Raw genomic sequence first — 19,588 nt, 5'->3', positions numbered from 1 at the left:
GGCCAGGCATAGTGGCTCACACCTATAATCCCAGCACTTCAAGAGTCCAAGGCAGATGGATCACCTGAGGTTAGGAGTTTGAGACCAGCCTGGCCAACATGGTGAAACCCTGTCTCTACTAAAAACACAAATATTAGCCGGACATGGTGGTGCACACCTGTAGTCTCAGCTGCTTGGGAGGCTGAGGCATGAGAATCACTTGAACCCAGGAGACAGAGGTTGCAGTGAGCCAATATCACGCCACTACACTCCAGCCTGGCGACAGAGCAAGATTCTGTCTCAAAAAAAAAAAAAAGAAATTTCACACCAAAAGAACCACCTTCTTGCAGAAACGGCTAACTATAGGTCTGGGACATCCTGACACGCCGGAAAGCAAGGAAAATATCAACTATTGCTGGGTAATGTCAAAAGGACACAAACCAATTAAAATAGTTCCCTGCTAGCTAAAGATGGAAAAATATGAGCACCAAAAGAAAGTAAGGTGGGATTCTGCTTCTAGCCAAGGTATAGAACTGGAACTGGATTTATCCTCCCATCAGAAATAAGAACAAGAAAACTGGACATAATATATGAAATAACACTTTTCAAGATTTTTGTCATCATGCAACAATGGACAGTAATCTCTGAGATACAAATAACAAATAAGGTGAACACTAGAATTGCCCAGCCTATTGCCCTGAGAAAATTTCCATAGTGAGGGGAAAGTCAATCCATGTTTTCTGAGTTGAGACTGCACTAGAAACCTAAGGAGGTTGGCCGGGTGTGGTAGCTCATGCCTGTAATCCCAGCACTCTGGGAGGCTGAGGCGGGCGGATCACGAGGTCAGGAATTTGAGACCAGCCTGGCCAACATAGTGAAACCCCATCTCTACTAAAAATACAAAAAAATTAGCTGGGCGTGATGGCGGGCGCCTGTAATCCCAGCTACTTGGGAGGCTGAGGCAGGAGAATCACTTGAACCTGGGAGGCGGAGGTTGCAGTGAGCCAAGATCGCACCACCACACTCTAGCATGGGTGACAGTGTGAGACTGTCTCAAAAAAAAAAAAAAAAAGAAAAAAAGGAAAGAAACTTGAGGAGGCCAAGGCAGATGGATCACCTGAGGTCAGGAGTTCGAGACCAGCCTGGCCACCATGGTCAAACCCTGTCTCTATTAAAAATACAAAAAAAATTAGCTGGATGTGGTGGCGGGTGCCTATAATCCAAACTACTCGGGGAGGCTGAGGCAGGAGAATCGCTTGAACCCAGGAAGTGGAGCTTGCAGCGAGCCAAGATTGTGCCACTGCACTCCAGCCTGGGTGACAAGAGCGAGACTCCATCTCAAAAAAAAAAAAAAAAACAAATTACACGGATGATAGAATTAGTAACCAAGACCATTAAAACAGTTGTTATAACTGATATGTTCAAATACCTAGAGGAAAGACTGGATACATGGTAAGTAGAAACAGAAGATATAAAAAGGACCCAAATCAAACTTCTAGAAATGAAAACTACACTTATAGCAGTGACAGCATACTAGATACTACAGAAGAAAAGATGTATAAACTTGAATAAACAGGGATAGTAACTAACCAAACTGAAACAAAAAAAGGAAAAAGACTAAAAAATTGAACAAAGCATCAGTGTGCCAGGAGACAATTTCAAGTGGTCTAAAATACCTATAATAATAACTGGAGTTGCCAAAGGAAATGGGGAGGACAGAAAAAATATTTCAAGAAATACTGGCTGAAATTTTATCAACTTTCATCTTCCCAACTATAAACTCATATATGCGGCCGGGCGCGGTGGCTCAAGCCTGTAATCCCAGCACTTTGGGAGGCCGAGACGGGCGGATCACGAGGTCAGGAGATCGAGACCATCCTGGCTAACACGGTGAAACCCCGTCTCTACTAAAAAATACAAAAAACTAGCCGGGCGAGGTGGCGGGCGCCTGTAGTCCCAGCTACTCGGGAGGCTGAGTCAGGAGAATGGCGTAAACCCGGGAGGCGGAGCTTGCAGTGAGCTGAGATCCGGCCACTGCACTCCAACCTGGGCGACAGAGCGAGACTCCGTCTCAAAAAAAAAAAAAAAATAAATAAATAAACTCATATATGCAAGAAACTCAACAAATCCCAAGTACAAGAAACATGAAGAGAAGTACACCAAGGCACGTCATAATCAAATTACTTAAAACCAGTGAGAAAATCTTCAAAGCAACAAAGAAATAATAAACACAAAAGAGGTGAAACATATTATATATATAAAAATCCATGAGTTCATAATAACACTTAAAAAATTAAACTGCACAAAAACTCACTGGTCAACTGTCAAGGTTGCTAGGACACCATCACTCTAAGTACTAATAAAAAAAGGAAAGAATGAAGCATTTCTGGTGCCTACAAACTGTATTTCAAAGCATCCAAAGAGTTGATGAGGAATAGTGCTTCCTTTTAAAATTCTAATAAATGCAAAAGAGAGAATTATAAAATTATCATTTTGTAATCTACAATGGATAATCTGCTATGATGTCATAGGAAGTACACAGGCCACCTATACATGTATGCCAGACCCAGAACAGAACCTGAGTCTAATCAAGCCCATAGATCTGTCAGTTTACAAGAAATACAGGGAAGAGGACTATGTTAACTGATACCATGAGGATATAATCAGCAGACAAATCTAGAATGTGAAAAATTTCATGACAAATGACTCTAATTCTTCAACAAATAAATGACATGAAAACAAAGGTGAGTGAATTGTTAGCGAAAGTAAAAGAAAGTTAAGAGACCTGAATCAAATGTAAGATATGAACCTTGTTTGGATCCAGATTTGAACAAATCATTTGAAACAATAGAAAACTGACATTAGACTGTATATGAGATGATATGAAGGAATACAGTTAAACAGATCTTTTTTTTGGAGACAGAGTCTCACACTGTCACCAAGGCTGGAGTGCAGTGGCCCAGTCACAGCACACTGCAGCCTCAACCTTCTAGGCTCAAGTGATCCTCCCACATCAACTTCCAGAGTAGCTGGGACTACAGACATACACCACCACACCTAGCTAATTTGTTTTTTATTATTTGTAGAGACAAGGTCTCGCTATGCTGCTTAGGCTGGCTGTTAACTCTGTTGGGTCTGATTATGATATTATACTTATGCTTTTTCAGAAGTCCTTATCGGATAGAGATAAATATTGAAGAATGTATGGGTGAAATGATATGATGGTCTTCAGATTTATTTTAAAATAATCTGGCAGGGGTGGACAGGGAATATATATACGTGTAGAAGATAAAAAATAAATGGCAAAATGTTGATAATTAACATTATTTTCTTGGGTTTTGTTTTTTTCAAAACATTATGGCTTAAGGAAAATAATTTACTTACTTGGTGACTTGCCTATGTTGTAGCTATTAAAAAAATAGGGTTTTTGTGAGTTTACACCTTGTTTATCTACTTGATGGGACTGAGTAGCTTCCTTCAACTGAGATAGAATTTGTCTACCACTGCGCTGGGAAGAGGCATTCACTTCAAATATCTAAAAGAAGAAAAACGAAGGGAGAATGGTTTATGTCTCCTTTTAATCCAAGGGTAATTATTACACTGACATTCTCTCATCATAGCTGTTACTAACCTTAAATCCAAGCTCCTGGGCACAAGCATACACAGCAGCAGTTTTTCCCACTCCTGTTGGCCCTGTTATAAGGACAGTATTGCAAAGACGACTCTCTTCATCATCTGAACTGCCTTTAAAGTCTATGCCACCCGAGAAATCTGAAAAATTATTCAAATGCATATAAAATGGTAATTGCTGAGGAAGCAGTTCTACCTTATGAAATCCAATGATCTAATCCCACAAACTTCTTGCAATAAATGCTGAAACATTACTTTATAAAAAGTAGAAAATCAGGCCGGGTATGGTGGTACATGCCTGTAATTCCAGCACTTTGGGAAGCCGAGGCGGGCAGATCACAAGGTCAGGAGTTCGAGACCAGCCTGGCCAACATGGTGAAACCCCATCTCTACTAAAAATACAAAAATTAGCCAGGTGTGGTGACACACGCCTGTAGTCCCAGGTACTCAGTAGGTTGAGGTGAGAGACTCGCTTGAACCCAGGAGGCGGAGGTTGCAGTGAGCCGAGATCACACCATTGCACTCCAGCCTGGGTGACAGAGTGAGACTCTGTCTCAAAAAAAAAAGCAGAAAATCAAATATAAAATACCAATTAAGAAATTTTGGCCGGGCGAGGTGGCTCAAGCCTGTAATCCCAGCACTTTGGGAGGCCGAGGTGGGCGGATCACGAGGTCAGGAGATCGAGACCATCCTGGCTAACACGGTGAAACCCCGTCTCTACTAAAAAAATACAAAAAACTAGCCGGGCGAGGTGGCGGGCGCCTGTAGTCCCAGCTACTTGGGAGGCTGAGGCAGGAGAATGGTGTAAACCCGGGAGGCGGAGTTTGCAGTGAGCTGAGATCTGGCCACTGCACTCCAGCCTGGGTGACAGAGCGAGACTCCTTCTCAAAAAAAAAAAAAAAAAAAAAAAAAGAAATTTTATAGAAAGTTTTAGTTAATGTAACTCTAAAAATGTTCAGTGAAATGGTAAAAAAAAAAAGACACAAGATACCTTCCTGTTTCTCATCTCTTTTTCCCTTCAGATTCTGCCTTTCTTCCAATTCAGCTCTTCTTTTCCAGTCTTTCAACCAACTGCCACAAGAAAATGTGATAAAAATAATTCACAGAATATAGCTATGCCTTAGACTTTATGTTAAAATGATTATTGGAGGAAGTTATGGCATATTGTTAGTTTCTCTGGCATTGGCCATTCAACTGATAAAGGGCTTTCTTGTTATTTTTACTAGTACAGCTTTATATGGCATATTGTTAGTTTCTAAACACTCCATAGTGTTTGTGAATCAACTAAAGAGTAAAATAGTTTTACATGGACATGAACATTTTTAAATGAAGTAGTTTCTGCCAAAATATATAAGACTATATGTGCAAGAATATTCACTGTAGCATTGTTCATATTAGCCTCTAACAGGAAAAACATAAAAATACACCAGTGGGGAAAAAATACATTATAGTACAGTCACTTAGAAACCAGTATACAGCAATTAAAAATAACTGAGGTGGCAGGGCAGGCACAGTGGCTCAGGCCTGTAATCCCAGCACTTTGGGAGGCGGAGGCAGGTGAATTGCTTGAGCTCAGGAATTTGAAACCAGCCTGGGCAACACAGTGAAACCTGTCTCTACAAAAAACATTAGCCAGGCATGGTGGGGTACCATGCCTTGCTTGGGAGGCTCAGGTGGGAGGATGGCTTGAGCTTGAGAGGCAAAGGTTGCAGTGAGCCAAGATTCCACCACTATACTCCAGCCTGGGCAACAGAGCAAGACCCTGTCTCAAAATTAAAAAAAAGAACTGCGGTATATTGTGTCATCACATGAAAGGTGCCTAATATACAATGTACAACAGAAAGATTAAGTTCTAGTCTGGAGCTAGAATGCCTGAATTTAAATCCCAGTTCCATCACTTTCTAGCTGTGTGACTTTGGAAAAATAACTCAGCCTCTCTAGGCCTTGGTTTCTTCATCTATGAGGTGAGGACAACAGTATTTATGCTCATAGTATTTTTTTTTTTTTTTTGACAGTCTTGCTTTGTCACTGGAGTGTAGGGGTGTGATCATAGCTCACCGCAGCCTCGAATTCTTGGACTCATGTGACCCTCCTACCTCAGGCTCCTGAGTGGCTCAGAATCCAAGTGGGCGCCATCATGCCCAACATTTTTTTTTATTTTTTGTAGAGATGGGGTCAACCTATTTTGCCCAGGCTGCTCTCAAACTCCTGGCCACAAGCAATCCTCCTGCCTCAGCCTACAAAAGCACTGGGATTACAGGCTTGAGCCACTGTACCCAACTGCTCACAGTACTGTTCTAAGGATAAAAGGAATTAAGAACAGTACAAAAAAAAAAAGAATAATACAAGTACTTAAGAACAGTAGTACCAAGTTCATGCTATTAACTATAATTATGGGTCCATAAATCCTTAGGGCCAGATTGTTTTAGAATTAATTTTTCAGATACTTAAAAGGTTATTTAGTACATATACTGCATATTACATAATACCCCTAATGGGGTCTAGGCAATACACCCATAATCACTTAAGTTGGTTTGGTTTGTTTTTTCGTTTTGTTTTGAGACAGAGTCTTACTCTGTCGCCTAGGCTGCAGCACACGGACACAATCTTGGCTCACTGCAATCTTCGCCTCCCGGGTTCAAGCAATTCTCATGCCTCAGCCTCTCCAGTAGCTAGGATTACAGGCATGCATCACCACACCCAGCTAATTTTTGTATTTTTAGCAGAGATGGGGTTTCACCATGTTGGCCAGGCTGGTCTCAAACTCCTAGCCTCAAGTGATCCACCCGCCTTGGCCTCCCAAAGTGCCGGGATTATAGGTGTGAGTCACGGTGCTGGGCCATCACTTAATATTTTTATTAAAAAATATGTGAATTCTGGCCGGGCACAGTGGCTGACACCTGTAATCCCAGCACAGCACTTTGGGAGGCCAAGGTGGGTGGATCACCTGAGGTCAGGAGTTCGAGACCAGCCTGATCAACATGGCGAAACTGTCTCTACCAAAAATACAAAAATTACCCTGGCATGGTGGTGCACCCCTATAGTCCCAGCTACTCAGGAGGCTGAGGCAGGAGAATCTATTGAACTTGGGAGGCAGCAGCTGTAGTGAGCCAAGATCGTGCCATTACACTCCAGCCTGAGCGACCGAGTGAGACTCTGTCTCAAAAAAAAAAAACCACAAAAATTTTGTAAATTCTACTAAGTGTAAAGGTACAACAAATTTCATGTAATCAATTCAATAAACTTTCATTATTCAGAATTTTTTGGATGTGAGAATTGAAGATGAAGGACTGGGGACTTGAATTAGTAGTACTGTGATCCCATTTGTTAGAAAGGAAGGAACTAACATATGCATAAAATATTTTTCTGGAAGCTTTTACGAAACATTTTCAATGATTATCTCTGAGAAGTAGAAATATAAGAAAAGAGGGCTACTTGTCACTTAAACTTCTACAATTTTTTGAAGATTTCATCATGAGATATATTACTTTATAACTACAATTTTGAAACAAAAATAGTAAAACTAAGATTGTAAACTATTTCTCAATTCCTTTACACATTTTACCAACCTATGTAACTTTTTTATAGCTAACTCATTTCCTATAAGTTCACTGGCAGTCTGAGGTTGATACTTTTCTGTCCAAAGCATGTCTTCAGTTCCAGAATCTAAAGAAAAAAAAAAAAAAAAAAAAAAAATTAAGGTATTCATTCTTTGACATAAACATATATGAATTATTAGTCATTTACATTATTATTACAATGTCACAGTAGGTATTTGCAGAAATATTTATATTTACAAAATGCCAGAGGTAATTTTAAAACATTACATTTAAAATTCTTCACACCAAACCCTTCCCCCTAAAACACAATAACCACCATAATCTTATTAAAATATTAAAGTGCACACTTAAACATTGTTGGGTTTTTTTTTTCTTTTAGGGTTACCATCTGGCCCAGCAATCCCATTACTGGGTATACACCCAAAGGAAAATAAACTGTTCTACCAAAAAGACACATGTACTCACGTGTTTATCAGCACTATTTAGAATAGCAAAGACACTGAACCTGGGAGACGGAGATTGCAGTGAGCCAGGATTGCGCCACTGCACTCCAGCCTGAGCACCTGAGCAACAGAGTGAGAGTCCATCTCAACAAAAAAAAGGCCGGGCGCGGTGGCTCAAGCCTGTAATCCCAGCACTTTGGGAGGCCGAGACGGGCGGATCATGAGGTCAGGAGATCAAGACCATCCTAGCTAACACGGTGAAACACCATCTCTACTAAAAAATATTAAAAAAACTAGCTGGGCGAGGTGGTGGGCGCCTGTAGTCCCAGCTACTCAGGAGGCTGAGGCAGGAGAATGGCGTAAACCCAGGAGGCGGAGCTTGCAGTGAGCTGAGATCCAGCCACTGCACTCCAGTCTGGGCAACAGAGCAAGACTCCATCTCAAAAAAAAAAAAAAAAAAAAAAGCAAAATCATGGAATCAACCTAAGTACCCAAAAATGGTGAATTGGATAAAGAATTTGTAGGACATATATACACCATGGGATAGTATGCAGCCATAAAAAATAACTCATATCCTTTGCAGCAACCTGGTTGCAGCTGGAGGCCATTATCCTAAGTGAATAAATGCAGAAACAGAAAACCAAATACTGCATGTTCTCGTTTATAAGCAGAACCTAAACACTGGGTACACATGGACACAAAGATGGGAACAAAAGACAATGGAGGCCACCTGTGGTGGCTCACACCTATAATCCCAGCACCTTGGGAGGCCAAGGCAGGTAGACCACTTGAACCCAGGAGATCGGGATTGGCCTAGGCAACATAGTGTTACCCTGTCTCTTAACAACAAAAAGACACTGGGGACTACAAAAGGGAGGAGGGAAGAAGTGAGGACAAGGGCTGAAAAACTATCTATTGGGCACTATGTTCACTATTTGGGTGACAGGTTCAATTGAAGTCCAAATCTCAGCATCATGGAATTTATCCATGTAACAAACCTGCACATGTGCAGGTCGAAAATTAAAAATAGTTTCTTTCTTTTTTTAAGAGATGAGGTCTTGCTATGCTGCCCAGGCTGGACTGCAGTGGCTATTCACAAGTACGAACACAGCTCCCTGCATTCCTGAACTTTGGACCTCAAGCTCCCACCCTAGCCTCCTGAGTAGGTGGGACTACAGATGTGAGCCACCACAACCAGCAATATTTAAATTTTTAATAACCACTAAAGAAACATGAACGATGAGAAATAATCTGTGACATAAAACCAATAATCAGGCTGGGTGCAGTGGCTCATGCCTATAATCCCAGCACTTTGGGAGGCCAAGGTGGGCAGATCACTTGAGGTCAGGAGTTCGAGACTAGCCTGGCCAACATGGTGAAACCCCGTCTCTACTAAAAATATAAAAATTAGCCAGGCATGGTGGCGCATGCCTGTAGTCACAGCTACTAAAGAGGGTGAGGCAGGAGAATAGCTTGAACCTGGGAGGTGGAGGTTGCAGTGAGCCGAGATCGTGCCACTGCACCCCAACCTGGGCGACAGAGCGAGACTTCGTCTCAAAAAAAAAAAAAAAAAAAAAAAAAAAAAAGCCGGGTGCAGTGGCTCACAGCTGTCATCCCAGCACTTTGGGAGGCTGAGGCAGATGGATCACAAGGTCAGGAGATCGAGACCATCCTGGCTAACACGGTGAAACCCCATCTCTACTAAAAATACAAAAAATTAGCCAGGCGTGGCGGCGTGCGCCTGTAGTCCCAGCTACTTGGAAGACTGAGGCAGAAGGATGGCGTGAACCCGGGAGGCGGAGCTTGCAGTGAGCCGAGATCATGCCACTGCATTCCAGCCTGGGCGACAGAGCGAGATTCTGTCTCAAAAAAAAAAAAAAAAAAAAAATACATCAAGTAGCCAAGCATGGTGGTGGGCGCCTGTAATCCCAGCTACTTGGGAGGCTGAGGCAGAAGAATCGCTTGAACTCGGGAGGTGGAGGCTGCAGTGAGTCCAGATCATGCTAGCACAGTCCAGCCTGGGCAACAGAGTGAATCCATCTCAAAAAAATAAAGAAAGAAAGAAAGAACAAAACAATAATCTAAAGAACAATAGTGGCATAGTCTTATTGGACCCTCTTTTACCCTGAAAAGAAACATTAAAACATCCTATAAAGTCAACCTGGGAAAATGGAGAAAGATGCCACATTCACAGTTGAGAAGACTACTGTAAAGATGCCACTTCTCTTCATTAAGCTATAGATAATTGTAAAATTAAAATCTCAACAAGATTTATGGGGTAAGGTAAACTATAGTCCATCGAATAAAGCAAATACATAAAAATTATTTTAAAAATAATGATAGGAGACTTGCCATATCAAATACTAAGACATGCTATAGGTTGAGTATCCCTTATCTGAAATGCTTGGGACCAGAAATTTTCCAACTGAATTTAATGAGATATCCCTAGGATGAGGCCGAAGTCTAAACATGGAATTCATTTATGTTTCATATACACCTGTACACACAGCCTGAAAGTAATTTTATACAATATTTTAAATAATTTTGTGCAAGAAGAAAAGTTTTGTCTCCATTTTGACTGTGACCTGTCCAGAAGAGGTTAGGTGTGGAATTTTCTTTTTTCTTGAAACAGGGTCTTGCTCTGTCACCCAGCCTGGAGTAGTGGTGAATCATGGCTCACTGTGGCCTTAACCTCAAGTGATCCTCTCACATCAGCCTCCCATGGAGCTGAGACTACAGGCATGTGCCACCATGCCTAGCCAATTTTTTTTTTTTTTTTTTTTTTTTTTTGTAAAGGTGTGGTCTCCCTGTGTTGCCCACCCTGGCCTCAAATTCCTGGGCTCAAGCAATGCTCCCACCTCGGCCTCTCAAAGCGCTGGGATTATAGGGATAAGCCATGGTGCCCAGGCCCAGGTATGGAATTTTCCACTTATGGCACCATGTCAGCACTCAAAACGTTTTGGATTTTGGAGCATTTCAAATTTCAGATTTTTGCATTAGGGATACTCATCCTGTATAAAGCTATATAAATGAATTAAATCAATAGCATACTTCGGAAAAGCTATATAAGCTGAATGGGGCTGGGCATGGTGGCTCACGCCTGTAATCCCAGTACTTTGGGAGGCCGAGGCGGGCGGATAACCTGAGGTCAGGAGTTCAAAACCAGCCTGACCAACATGGAGAAACCTGGTCTCTAATAAAAATACAGAATTAGCCAGGCATGGTGGAACATGCCTGTAATCCCAGCTACTCGGGAGGCTGAGGCAGGAGAATCGCTTAAATCCAGGAGGCAGAGGTTGCAATGAGCCAAGATCACGCCATGGCACTGCAGCCTGGGCAAAAAGAGCAAAACTCTGTCTCAAAAATAGTAAATAAATAAAATAAAATAAATGGGAACATGTCAGAGAGATGTGAAACATGCACACACATATAAAATATTTTACATGTACACACGTGTAAAATAATATCTATGGGATAATACCAGATTTTTCTTTCTTACTTTGTTACCTTTTTTTTTTTCCCCTAGACGGAGTCTTGCTCTGTCACCCAGGCTGCAGTGCAGTGGTGAGATCTTGGCTCACTGCAGCCTCCGCCTCCTGGGTTCAAGCGATTCTCCTGCCTCAGCCTCCCAAGTAGCTGGGGTGGCACGCGCCACCACACCTGGTTAATTTTTGTATGTTTAGTAGAAACAGGGTTTTGCCATGTTGGCCAGGCTGGTCTCGAACTCCTGACCTCAGGTGATCCGCCCACCTCAGCCTCCCAAAGTGCTGGGATTACAGGTATGAGCCATTGCACCCGGCCACTGTGTTACTTTTTAACATTTTAGTTTTAAAATTGTCATCCCTTCACTTGAGGTCAGGAGCTTGAGAGCAGCCTGGCCAACATGGTGAAACCCCATCTCTACTAAAAATACAAAAAAAAAAAAAAAAAAAATTGTCATCTTTGCACAAGGGGCCATGCTAATTTTCTCTGTATCATTCCAATTTTAGTATACGTGCTGCTGAAGCGAGCACAATACCAGATTTTTTTTAAAGCACATATATTGGCCGTGTGCAGTGGCTCATGCCTGTATTTCCAGCATTTTGGGGAGGCCAAAGCGGGCAGATCAATTGAGGTCAGGAGTTTGAGACCTGCCCGGGCAACACAGTGAAACCCTGTCTCTATTGAAAATACAAAAATCAGCCAGGCGTGGTGGCGCACACCTCTCATCCCAGCTACTCAGGAGGCTGAGGCAGGAGAATCGCTTGAACCCGAGAGGCAGAGGTTGTAGTGAGCTGAGATCAGGCAAGTGACAGAGAGAGATGCTGTCTCAAAAAATAAAAAAAAAAAGCACATATATTTATAGAAGCACAGAAAAATCAAAGACTGAACACTTATCTGTTAATATGGCCATTTGTAAGCCCATAATCCATGAGGTTCTATTTATTTTGAAGACATATTTATTGTTTGAAAGTTGCAATAAGAAAAAAAAGAGAGAGAGACAGAGAAGGAAAGAACGAAAAGTTAAAAAACAAAAGCGTTCTAGAAGGAAAAACTCGAATTTACCAGGAATGGAAGATATTAATATTTCTGGTGCAGACTGTTATCATCTAATTATTAGAATATCAAAATCTGCACTTTGGGAGGCCAAGGTGGGTGGATCACCTGAGGTCAGGAGTTTTGAGAACAGCCTGGTCAACATGGTACAATCCTGTCTCTACTAAAAATATAAAAATTACCTGGGCGTGGCCAGGTGCGGTGACTCACACCTGTAATCCCAGCACTTTGGGAGGCTGAGGTGGGTGAATCATGAGGTTGGGAGTTCGAGACCAGCCTGGCCAATCCCGTCTCTACTAAAAATACAAAAAAATAGCTGGCGTGGTGGCGGGCTCCAGCCCGGACAATTGTGCAAGACTCCATCTCAAACAAACAAACAAACAAAAAATTATCTGGGTGTAGAGGTGAGCGCTTGTAATCCCAGCTACTTAGGAGGCTAAAGCAAGAGAATCGCCTGAACACAGGAAGTGGAGGGAGGTTTCAGTGAGCCAAGATCGTGCCATTACACTCCAGCCTGGGCGACAAGAGTGAAACTGTGCCTCAAAAAAAAAAAAAAAAGAAAAGAAAAAGAAAATCTAAAATTAAAATACAACTGAATTAAAATTTTTACAAAAGAATATAAAAATCTTCTACTGCTTTGGTTTCCACTGTACATGTACTCAAAGCAATCTGTTTCTTTTGGGATGTTTTAGAAAATATACCTTTGGAAGTATCTAGCTTTATCCCAGAAGAGTTGTTTATTTTGCCAAGTTCTTCTGACCTCCTATTGGTCTTCTCCAGATTTTTTGAATATTCATTTGGTTTCTTTCTTTTTGACTTAGAATTTTCTGCTTCCACGCGTTTCCTTTTGGTTTCTTTATGACTGACATCAGCCTCTAGTTCTACTTTGGGAACTGAAGAAATGCATGTACTTCTTACTAATCAACAAAAACCAGTAATATTAATATCACTTCCAAGTATCCAATAGTCTTGTAACTTTAAAATGAAAAGGCAAGCTAGGTGCAGTGGCTCAGGCCTCTAATCCCAGAACTTTGGGAGGTTGAGGTGGGCGGACTGCTTGAGTCTACACGTTTGAGACCAGCCTGGGTAACATGGGGAAACCCCAGCTTTACTAAAGATAGAAAAATCAGCCAGGGGTGGTGGCGTGCACCTGTAGTCCCAGCTACTTGGGAGGCTGTGGTGGGAGGATCACATGAACCGAGGAGATTGAGGCTGCAGGGAGCCATGATCACACTACTGTACTCTAGCCTGGGTGACAAAGTGAGACCCTGTCTCTTAAAAAATAAATAAATAGGCTGGGCATGGTGGCTCACACCTGTAATCCCAGCACTTTGGGAGGCCAAGGCGGGTGGATCACCTGAGGTCAGGAGTTCAAGACCAGCCTGGCCAACATGGTGAAACCCCATCTCTACTAAAAATACAAAAATTAGCCAGGCATGGTGGCATGCACCTGTAATCCCAGCTACCTAGGAGGCTGAGGCAGGAGAATCGGTGGAACCTAGAAGGCTGAGGCTGCAGTGAGCTGAGATCACACCACTGCACTCCAGCCTGGGTGACAGAGCAAGACTCCGTCTCAAAAAATAAAACTAAAAATAAATAAATAAACAAACAAATAAATAAGCCAGGCATGGTGGCTCACGTCTGTAATCCCAGCACTTTGGGAGGCTAAGGCGAGTGAATCACTTGAGGTCAGGAATTCGAGACCAGCCTGACTGACATCGTGAAACCCCATCTCTACTGAAAAATACAAAAATTAGGCATGGTGGCAGGCACCTGTAATCCTAGCTACTAGGCAGGCTGAGACACCAGAATCACTCAAACCCAGGAGGCAGAGGTTGCAATGAGCTGAGATTGTGCCACTACACTTCAGCCTGGGTGACAGAGGAAGACTCTGTCTCAAAAAATAAATAAAATAAAATAACATAAAAAGGCAAGAATCAAATATACTGAAAGCAAGCTAGAGATTTTAATACTTAGACTGTCTTTTATACAAGCTATATAAGCTAAAATTATCTAAGGCATTCCTTAAATGAATAATATTTTAACATAATTAAAGCTATCTTTGGGTTGGCATTTTTGGAAACTGGCAGGGATTAACGTTGCACACTGCATTGTACAAGATACTCTTACTTTAGCTGAACAACTCTCCCTGCCAACTGTAAGCAATGTTGTCTGCAGTGAACACTTCCAAGTGTCAATGGTTAAGTCTTAGTGTTTTCAAAACTGACATGTTAGGCTGGGCATTATGGCTCATGCCTGTAATCCCGGCACTTTGGGAAGCTAAGGCGGAAGGATCACTTGAGCCCAGGAGTTCAAGACCAGCCTGGGCAACATGGCAAGACCTGGTCTCTACCAAAAATACAGAAACTAGCCAGTCTCATAACCCAGTCTCAAAAAAATAAATAAAAATTTAAAAATAAAATAAGCTAGGTGCAGAGGCGCAAGCCTGTGGTCCCAGCTACTTGGGAGGCTGAGACACAGGAATCACTTGAGCTCAGGAGGCAAAGATTGCAGTGAGCCAAAGTTGCACCACTGCATTCCAGCCTGGGTGACAGAGCAACACTCTGTCTCAAAAAAAAAAAAAAAAAAAAAAAAAAAACAGGCCAAGCACAGTGGCTCACGCCTGTAATCCCAGCATTTTAGGGGCCTGAGGTGGGTGGATCACCTGAGATCAAGAGTTCAAGACCAGTCTGGCCAACATGGTGAAACCCCATCTCTACTAAAAATACAAAAATCAGCAGGGCGTCCTAGTGGGCTCCTGTAATCCCAGCTACTCAGGAGGCTGAGGCAGGAGAATCACTTGAACCCAGGAGGCGGAGGTTGCAATGAGCCAGGTTTGTGCCATTGCACTCTAGCCTGGGTGACAGAGCAAAACTCCATCTCAGAAATAAAAATGAAAATAAAATAATAAATAATATAAAAACTCAAAACTGGTATGTCAACATAAATGATAATAATTATCACTAACCTTGTTTACTATGACACTCAGAAGAAAGTACTTGGTGCTCAATTCGTTTTTTTAGGAGTAAGGGAAAATATTTTTTCAATGAAAATTCAGGGTTTGACCACCTAATTTCCTCAAGCAAAAGATTTCTTACTTCTTCAGTAAATTCCTTCCTTGTCCTCACGAACTGAAATAAAGAATAAAATGCACAATAACAGACCAACATCATCTATTCATGTTAATTACACTACTACCAACCACTTTCTGTCCATCATAAATCAGTATCAACGTCAGACTAGCTTTAAGCCGGGCACGGTGGCTCACGCCTATACTCCCAGCACTTTGGGAGGCCGAGGTGGGTGGATCATCTGAGGTTAGGAGTTTAAGACCAGCCTAGCCAACAAGGTGAAATCCCATGTCTACTAAAAATACAAAAATTAGCCAGGCATGGTGGCGCATGCCTGTAATCCCAACTACTGGGGGGCTGAGGCAGGAGGATCACCTGAGGTAGGGAGTTCAAGACCAGCCTGACCAACATGGAGAAACCCCATCTCCACTAAAAATACAAAAAACTAGCCAGGCCTGGTGGCGCATGCCTGTAATCCCAGCTACTAGGGAGGCTGAGGCAGGAGAATTGCTTGAACCTGGGAGGTGGAGATTGCGGTGAGCCAAGATCGCACCATGGCACTCCAGCCTAGGCAACAAGAGTGAAACTCCATCTCAAAAAAAAAAAAAATTAAACTCAGTTGGGTGCGGCGGCTTAGGTCTGTAATCCCAGCACTTTGGAAGGCCGAGACAGGCATATCCACAAGGTTAGGAGTTTAAGACCAGGCCAGCCAAAATGGTGAAACTTCATCTCTACTAAAAATACAAAAATTGGCTGGGCGTGGTGGTGTGTGCCCATAGTCCCAGCTACTCAGGAGGCTGAGGCAGGAGAATTGCTTGAACTCAGGAGGCAGAGGTTGCAGTGAGCCAAGATTGCGCCACTGCACTCCAGTCTGGGTGACAGAGCAAGACTCTGTCTCAAAAAAAAAAAAAAAAAAAAAAAAAAAAAAAAAATTAAACTCTAAGACAACACTCGAGGCAATAAGAGTAGATATCCAAAAATTTTTTTCCTCTGCAAGATGTAAGGGAAACACTCTACAATGGATGAGCTATTTATTTAGTACTTACCACGGTAGCAGAGTTACTGCTTTTCAACTTTGAATTCAATGTTGAAAATTCACCAAGAGCAATAACACATTTTGAGAGATCTATCACTTTAGTGTTCAGTTCTTTAAATTTAGCTAAGAGAGGACAAGAGGGTGGTTTCAAATGCCACAAACAACACCCTAAAGAAAAATAGAAAAATATCTTAATAAACCTTATTTATACACTATCTATTTACTGAATGTCAAATATGTAAACATGAAAAGACTTGACAACTACATAATTAACACAAACGTACCAAAAACCCACTGACTATAAAGGGAACAAAATCCTACCCTCCAACAAATAGAATTAGTAAAAATCACCTAGATTTCCCTCTCAGTTGTTAAAAATAAACAAATACTAACAAACTTTCCTTTCTTTTCAAATCAACCTTGATACTCAGGTTAAAACTTTTAGGAGGGCCAGGCACAGTGGCTCACGCCTGTAATTCCAGCACTTTGGGAAGCCAAGGCAGGTGGATCACTTGAGATCAGGAGTTCGAGACCAGCCTTGCCAACATGGTGAAACCCCTTCTCTACTAAAAATACAAAAATTAGCCAGGCATGGTGGTGCACACCTGTAATCCCAGCTACTCAGGAGGCTGAGGCAAGAGAATTGCTTGAACCCAGGAGACAAGGTTGCAGTGAGCTGAGATCTCATCACTGCACTCCAACCTGGGCGACAGAGCAAGACTCTGTCTAAAAAAAAAAAAAAAAAAAAGAAAGAAAAACCATTTAGGAGGCAGTTAGCCTCCTGGTCTAAAGCTAAACTTTTAAGTTAGACCTGGATTCAAACCCAACCTCTGCCACTTACTAACCTTGTGAGCACTGGCGAGATCCTATATCTTAAGTTTCTTCATCCTCACATTCAGAGTGAGGGTGATAATTATAATACTCAACCTCTTAAAGAGTTGTTATCAGGATTAAACTAGATATGTATATGAATTGCTCAGCAGAATTCCAGACAATAGTAAGCGTTCAATAATTCTGAAGGTTGTAAGAGAGAGAGGTTCCCTCTGTGCTTGCCTCTCTGCTCATCTACAAATAGATATGCTAAGTTTTATAGCAGCACTCCTGTGAAAATGAGTTTATCAAAATGAGGCAAGAAAAGCATAACTAATTCCTACAGTCGAAGATACTATTTGAAAATGCTACATAAAGCTATACTAGTAAAAAAAACAAGAAAGTCTTCATCAATTGAATGGCCAGTGGCAGAGATGGGAAATAAGAAAAAGTAGAAAAAATTACTGAAAAGACTAGCTGGGAAATTCCCACGTACAGAAGAGAGGCTAAACTTTTTTTTTTTTTTTTGAGACAGGGTCTCGCTCTGTCACCTAGGCTGGAATGCAGTGGCATAATCACGGCTCACTGTAGCCTTGACCTCCTAGGCTCAAGTGATCCTCCCACCTCAGCCTCCCAAGTAGCTGGGACTACAGACATGCACCATCATGCCTAGCAGATTTTAATTAATTAATTTAGTTAGTTAGTTTAGAGACAGGATCTTGCTGTGTTGCCCAGGCTGGTCTCAAACTCCTGGGCTCAAACTCTTTTCCTGCATTGGCCTCTCAAAGTTCTGGGATTACAGGCATGAGACACCACACCTAGCCTATACCATTTTATACAAGAAACTGGAGCATCCATGAGTGCTGGTATCCATAAGGTGGTCCTGGAAACAAACCCCATGGATAGTGAGAGAAATTGTCCTTAAAATTCCCACTAAAGTTACCATAAGAATGATAATTAAACCTCAGCCTCATCTTTAAGAAACTTACATAGTTTAATGTTACTGCTAACAGTTGAAGAGTAAATATTCAATAATAAAAAACAAACTTACCATCATCCTTTTGCTGTACATGAACGACTCGCTGGAAACTGGTACTCACTGCATTGTACACATCCAATGCAGCAGCTTTCTTTGCAATTTGCCGTTTCAACAAATCTGGCAAACCACTCATTAGGAAGTCACGCTTTGCTTTGCATTGAACATCATAATCCTGAGATTTTTCAGATGTATCTTGACTTTTAAGAAAATGATTTGAAAATGAAAAGCTAAGGTTATAAACATTTAAAGGAATAAACTATCTAGAAAGTAAACATTTTTAGGGCTGGGCATGGTGGCTCATGCCTGTAATATAAGTACTTTGAGAGGCCAAGGTGGGCGGATCACTTAAGGCAAGGAGTTCAAGACCAGCCTGACCAACATGGTGAAACCCCATCTCTACTAAAAATACAAAAATTAGCCAGGTGTGGTGGCGCGCGCCTGTAATCCCAGCTACTTGGGTGGCTGAGGCACGAGAATCGCTTGAGCCTGGAAAGCAGAGGTTGTAGTAAGCCAAGATCGCGCCACTGTACTCTAGCCTTCCAGCCTGGGCAACAGAGTAAGACTGTCTCAAAAAAAAAAAAAAAAAAAAAAAAAAAAAAAACACCACAGAAAAGAGAAGAAACACTTTTAAATTTAATTTTTAAAAATTAAATAAATTGGCGGGGCGTGGTGGCTCACACCTGTAATACTAGCACTTTGGGAGGCCAAGGAGGGTGGATCACCTGAGGTCAGGAGTTTGAAACTAGCCTGGCCAACATGACGAAACCCTGTCTCTACTAAAAATACAAAAATTAGCTGGGCATGGTGGTGGGTGCCTGTAATCCCACCTTCTCAGGATGCTGAGGCAGGAGAATGGTTTAAACCCGGGGGCAGAGGTTGCAGGGAGCCAAGATCACACCACTTCACTCCAGCCTGGGTGAAAGAGGGAGACTCCATTTCACACACACACACAAAAATTAAATTAAATTAAATTAATAAGATGTATTAAATTCAATAAATTAATATTTTAGGTAATAAATTTACCTAAATATAAAATATATATTAGGTAATTTTATATAAAATATTTAAATGTTAGCTTTATGTATAAAATATAATTATATAAGTAATTCATATAATTTATATATAATTATATTAAATTTTATGTTTTAGAATTTATATAAAATATTGACAAATATTAATTTTATTAAATTTAATTAATATTTAGGTAATAAAATTACCTAAAATATTAGCTGGTCAAATTCTTTTTTGCTTATCACAAAAATGAAAGTCTACCCATGTTAAGAAATTAAATAAAAATAAATACGTATAGAAAAAAGTGACTTAAAGGACATCCACCAAAATGTTAATGGGGGCTATCTTTGGGTGGTAGGTGAGTTTTTTCCCTCTTGTCTTTTGTTTTCTTGCTAAACAATCAGAAAAAAAAAATCACTGTCATATTTCAAAAAGTTAATACAAGAACTTCTCATGCAATATTGTTACCAATG

At 41.3% G+C, this 19,588-nt stretch overlaps 1 protein-coding gene and 1 non-coding gene across 2 annotated transcripts in view; both read right to left on the bottom strand.

Annotated features, from left to right (window-relative positions):
* Positions 1-19,588, bottom strand: part of ATAD5 (ATPase family AAA domain containing 5) — a 64,586-nt gene that overhangs the window by 20,744 nt on the left and 24,254 nt on the right. Inside the window, exons 7-14 of the mRNA XM_030923471.1 lie at positions 18,117-18,301; positions 16,266-16,423; positions 15,117-15,279; positions 12,850-13,041; positions 7,179-7,275; positions 4,601-4,680; positions 3,611-3,750; positions 3,364-3,514 (exon numbers count right to left, since the gene is read on the bottom strand). Of these exons, the coding sequence (XP_030779331.1) occupies positions 3,364-3,514; positions 3,611-3,750; positions 4,601-4,680; positions 7,179-7,275; positions 12,850-13,041; positions 15,117-15,279; positions 16,266-16,423; positions 18,117-18,301 (1,166 nt within the window). The remainder of the gene's footprint in view (positions 1-3,363; positions 3,515-3,610; positions 3,751-4,600; positions 4,681-7,178; positions 7,276-12,849; positions 13,042-15,116; positions 15,280-16,265; positions 16,424-18,116; positions 18,302-19,588) is intronic.
* On the bottom strand, positions 11,518-11,625 carry LOC115894978. Its single transcript, XR_004055194.1, has one exon. It is a non-coding gene; the product is annotated as a U6 spliceosomal RNA (small nuclear RNA).

Source organism: Rhinopithecus roxellana, chromosome 19 (assembly GCF_007565055.1).
Source record: "Rhinopithecus roxellana isolate Shanxi Qingling chromosome 19, ASM756505v1, whole genome shotgun sequence".
Lineage (NCBI taxonomy): Eukaryota > Metazoa > Chordata > Mammalia > Primates > Cercopithecidae > Rhinopithecus > Rhinopithecus roxellana.
Note: the sequence above shows the minus strand (reverse complement) of the source record. Positions and strands in the feature narration are given on the sequence as shown.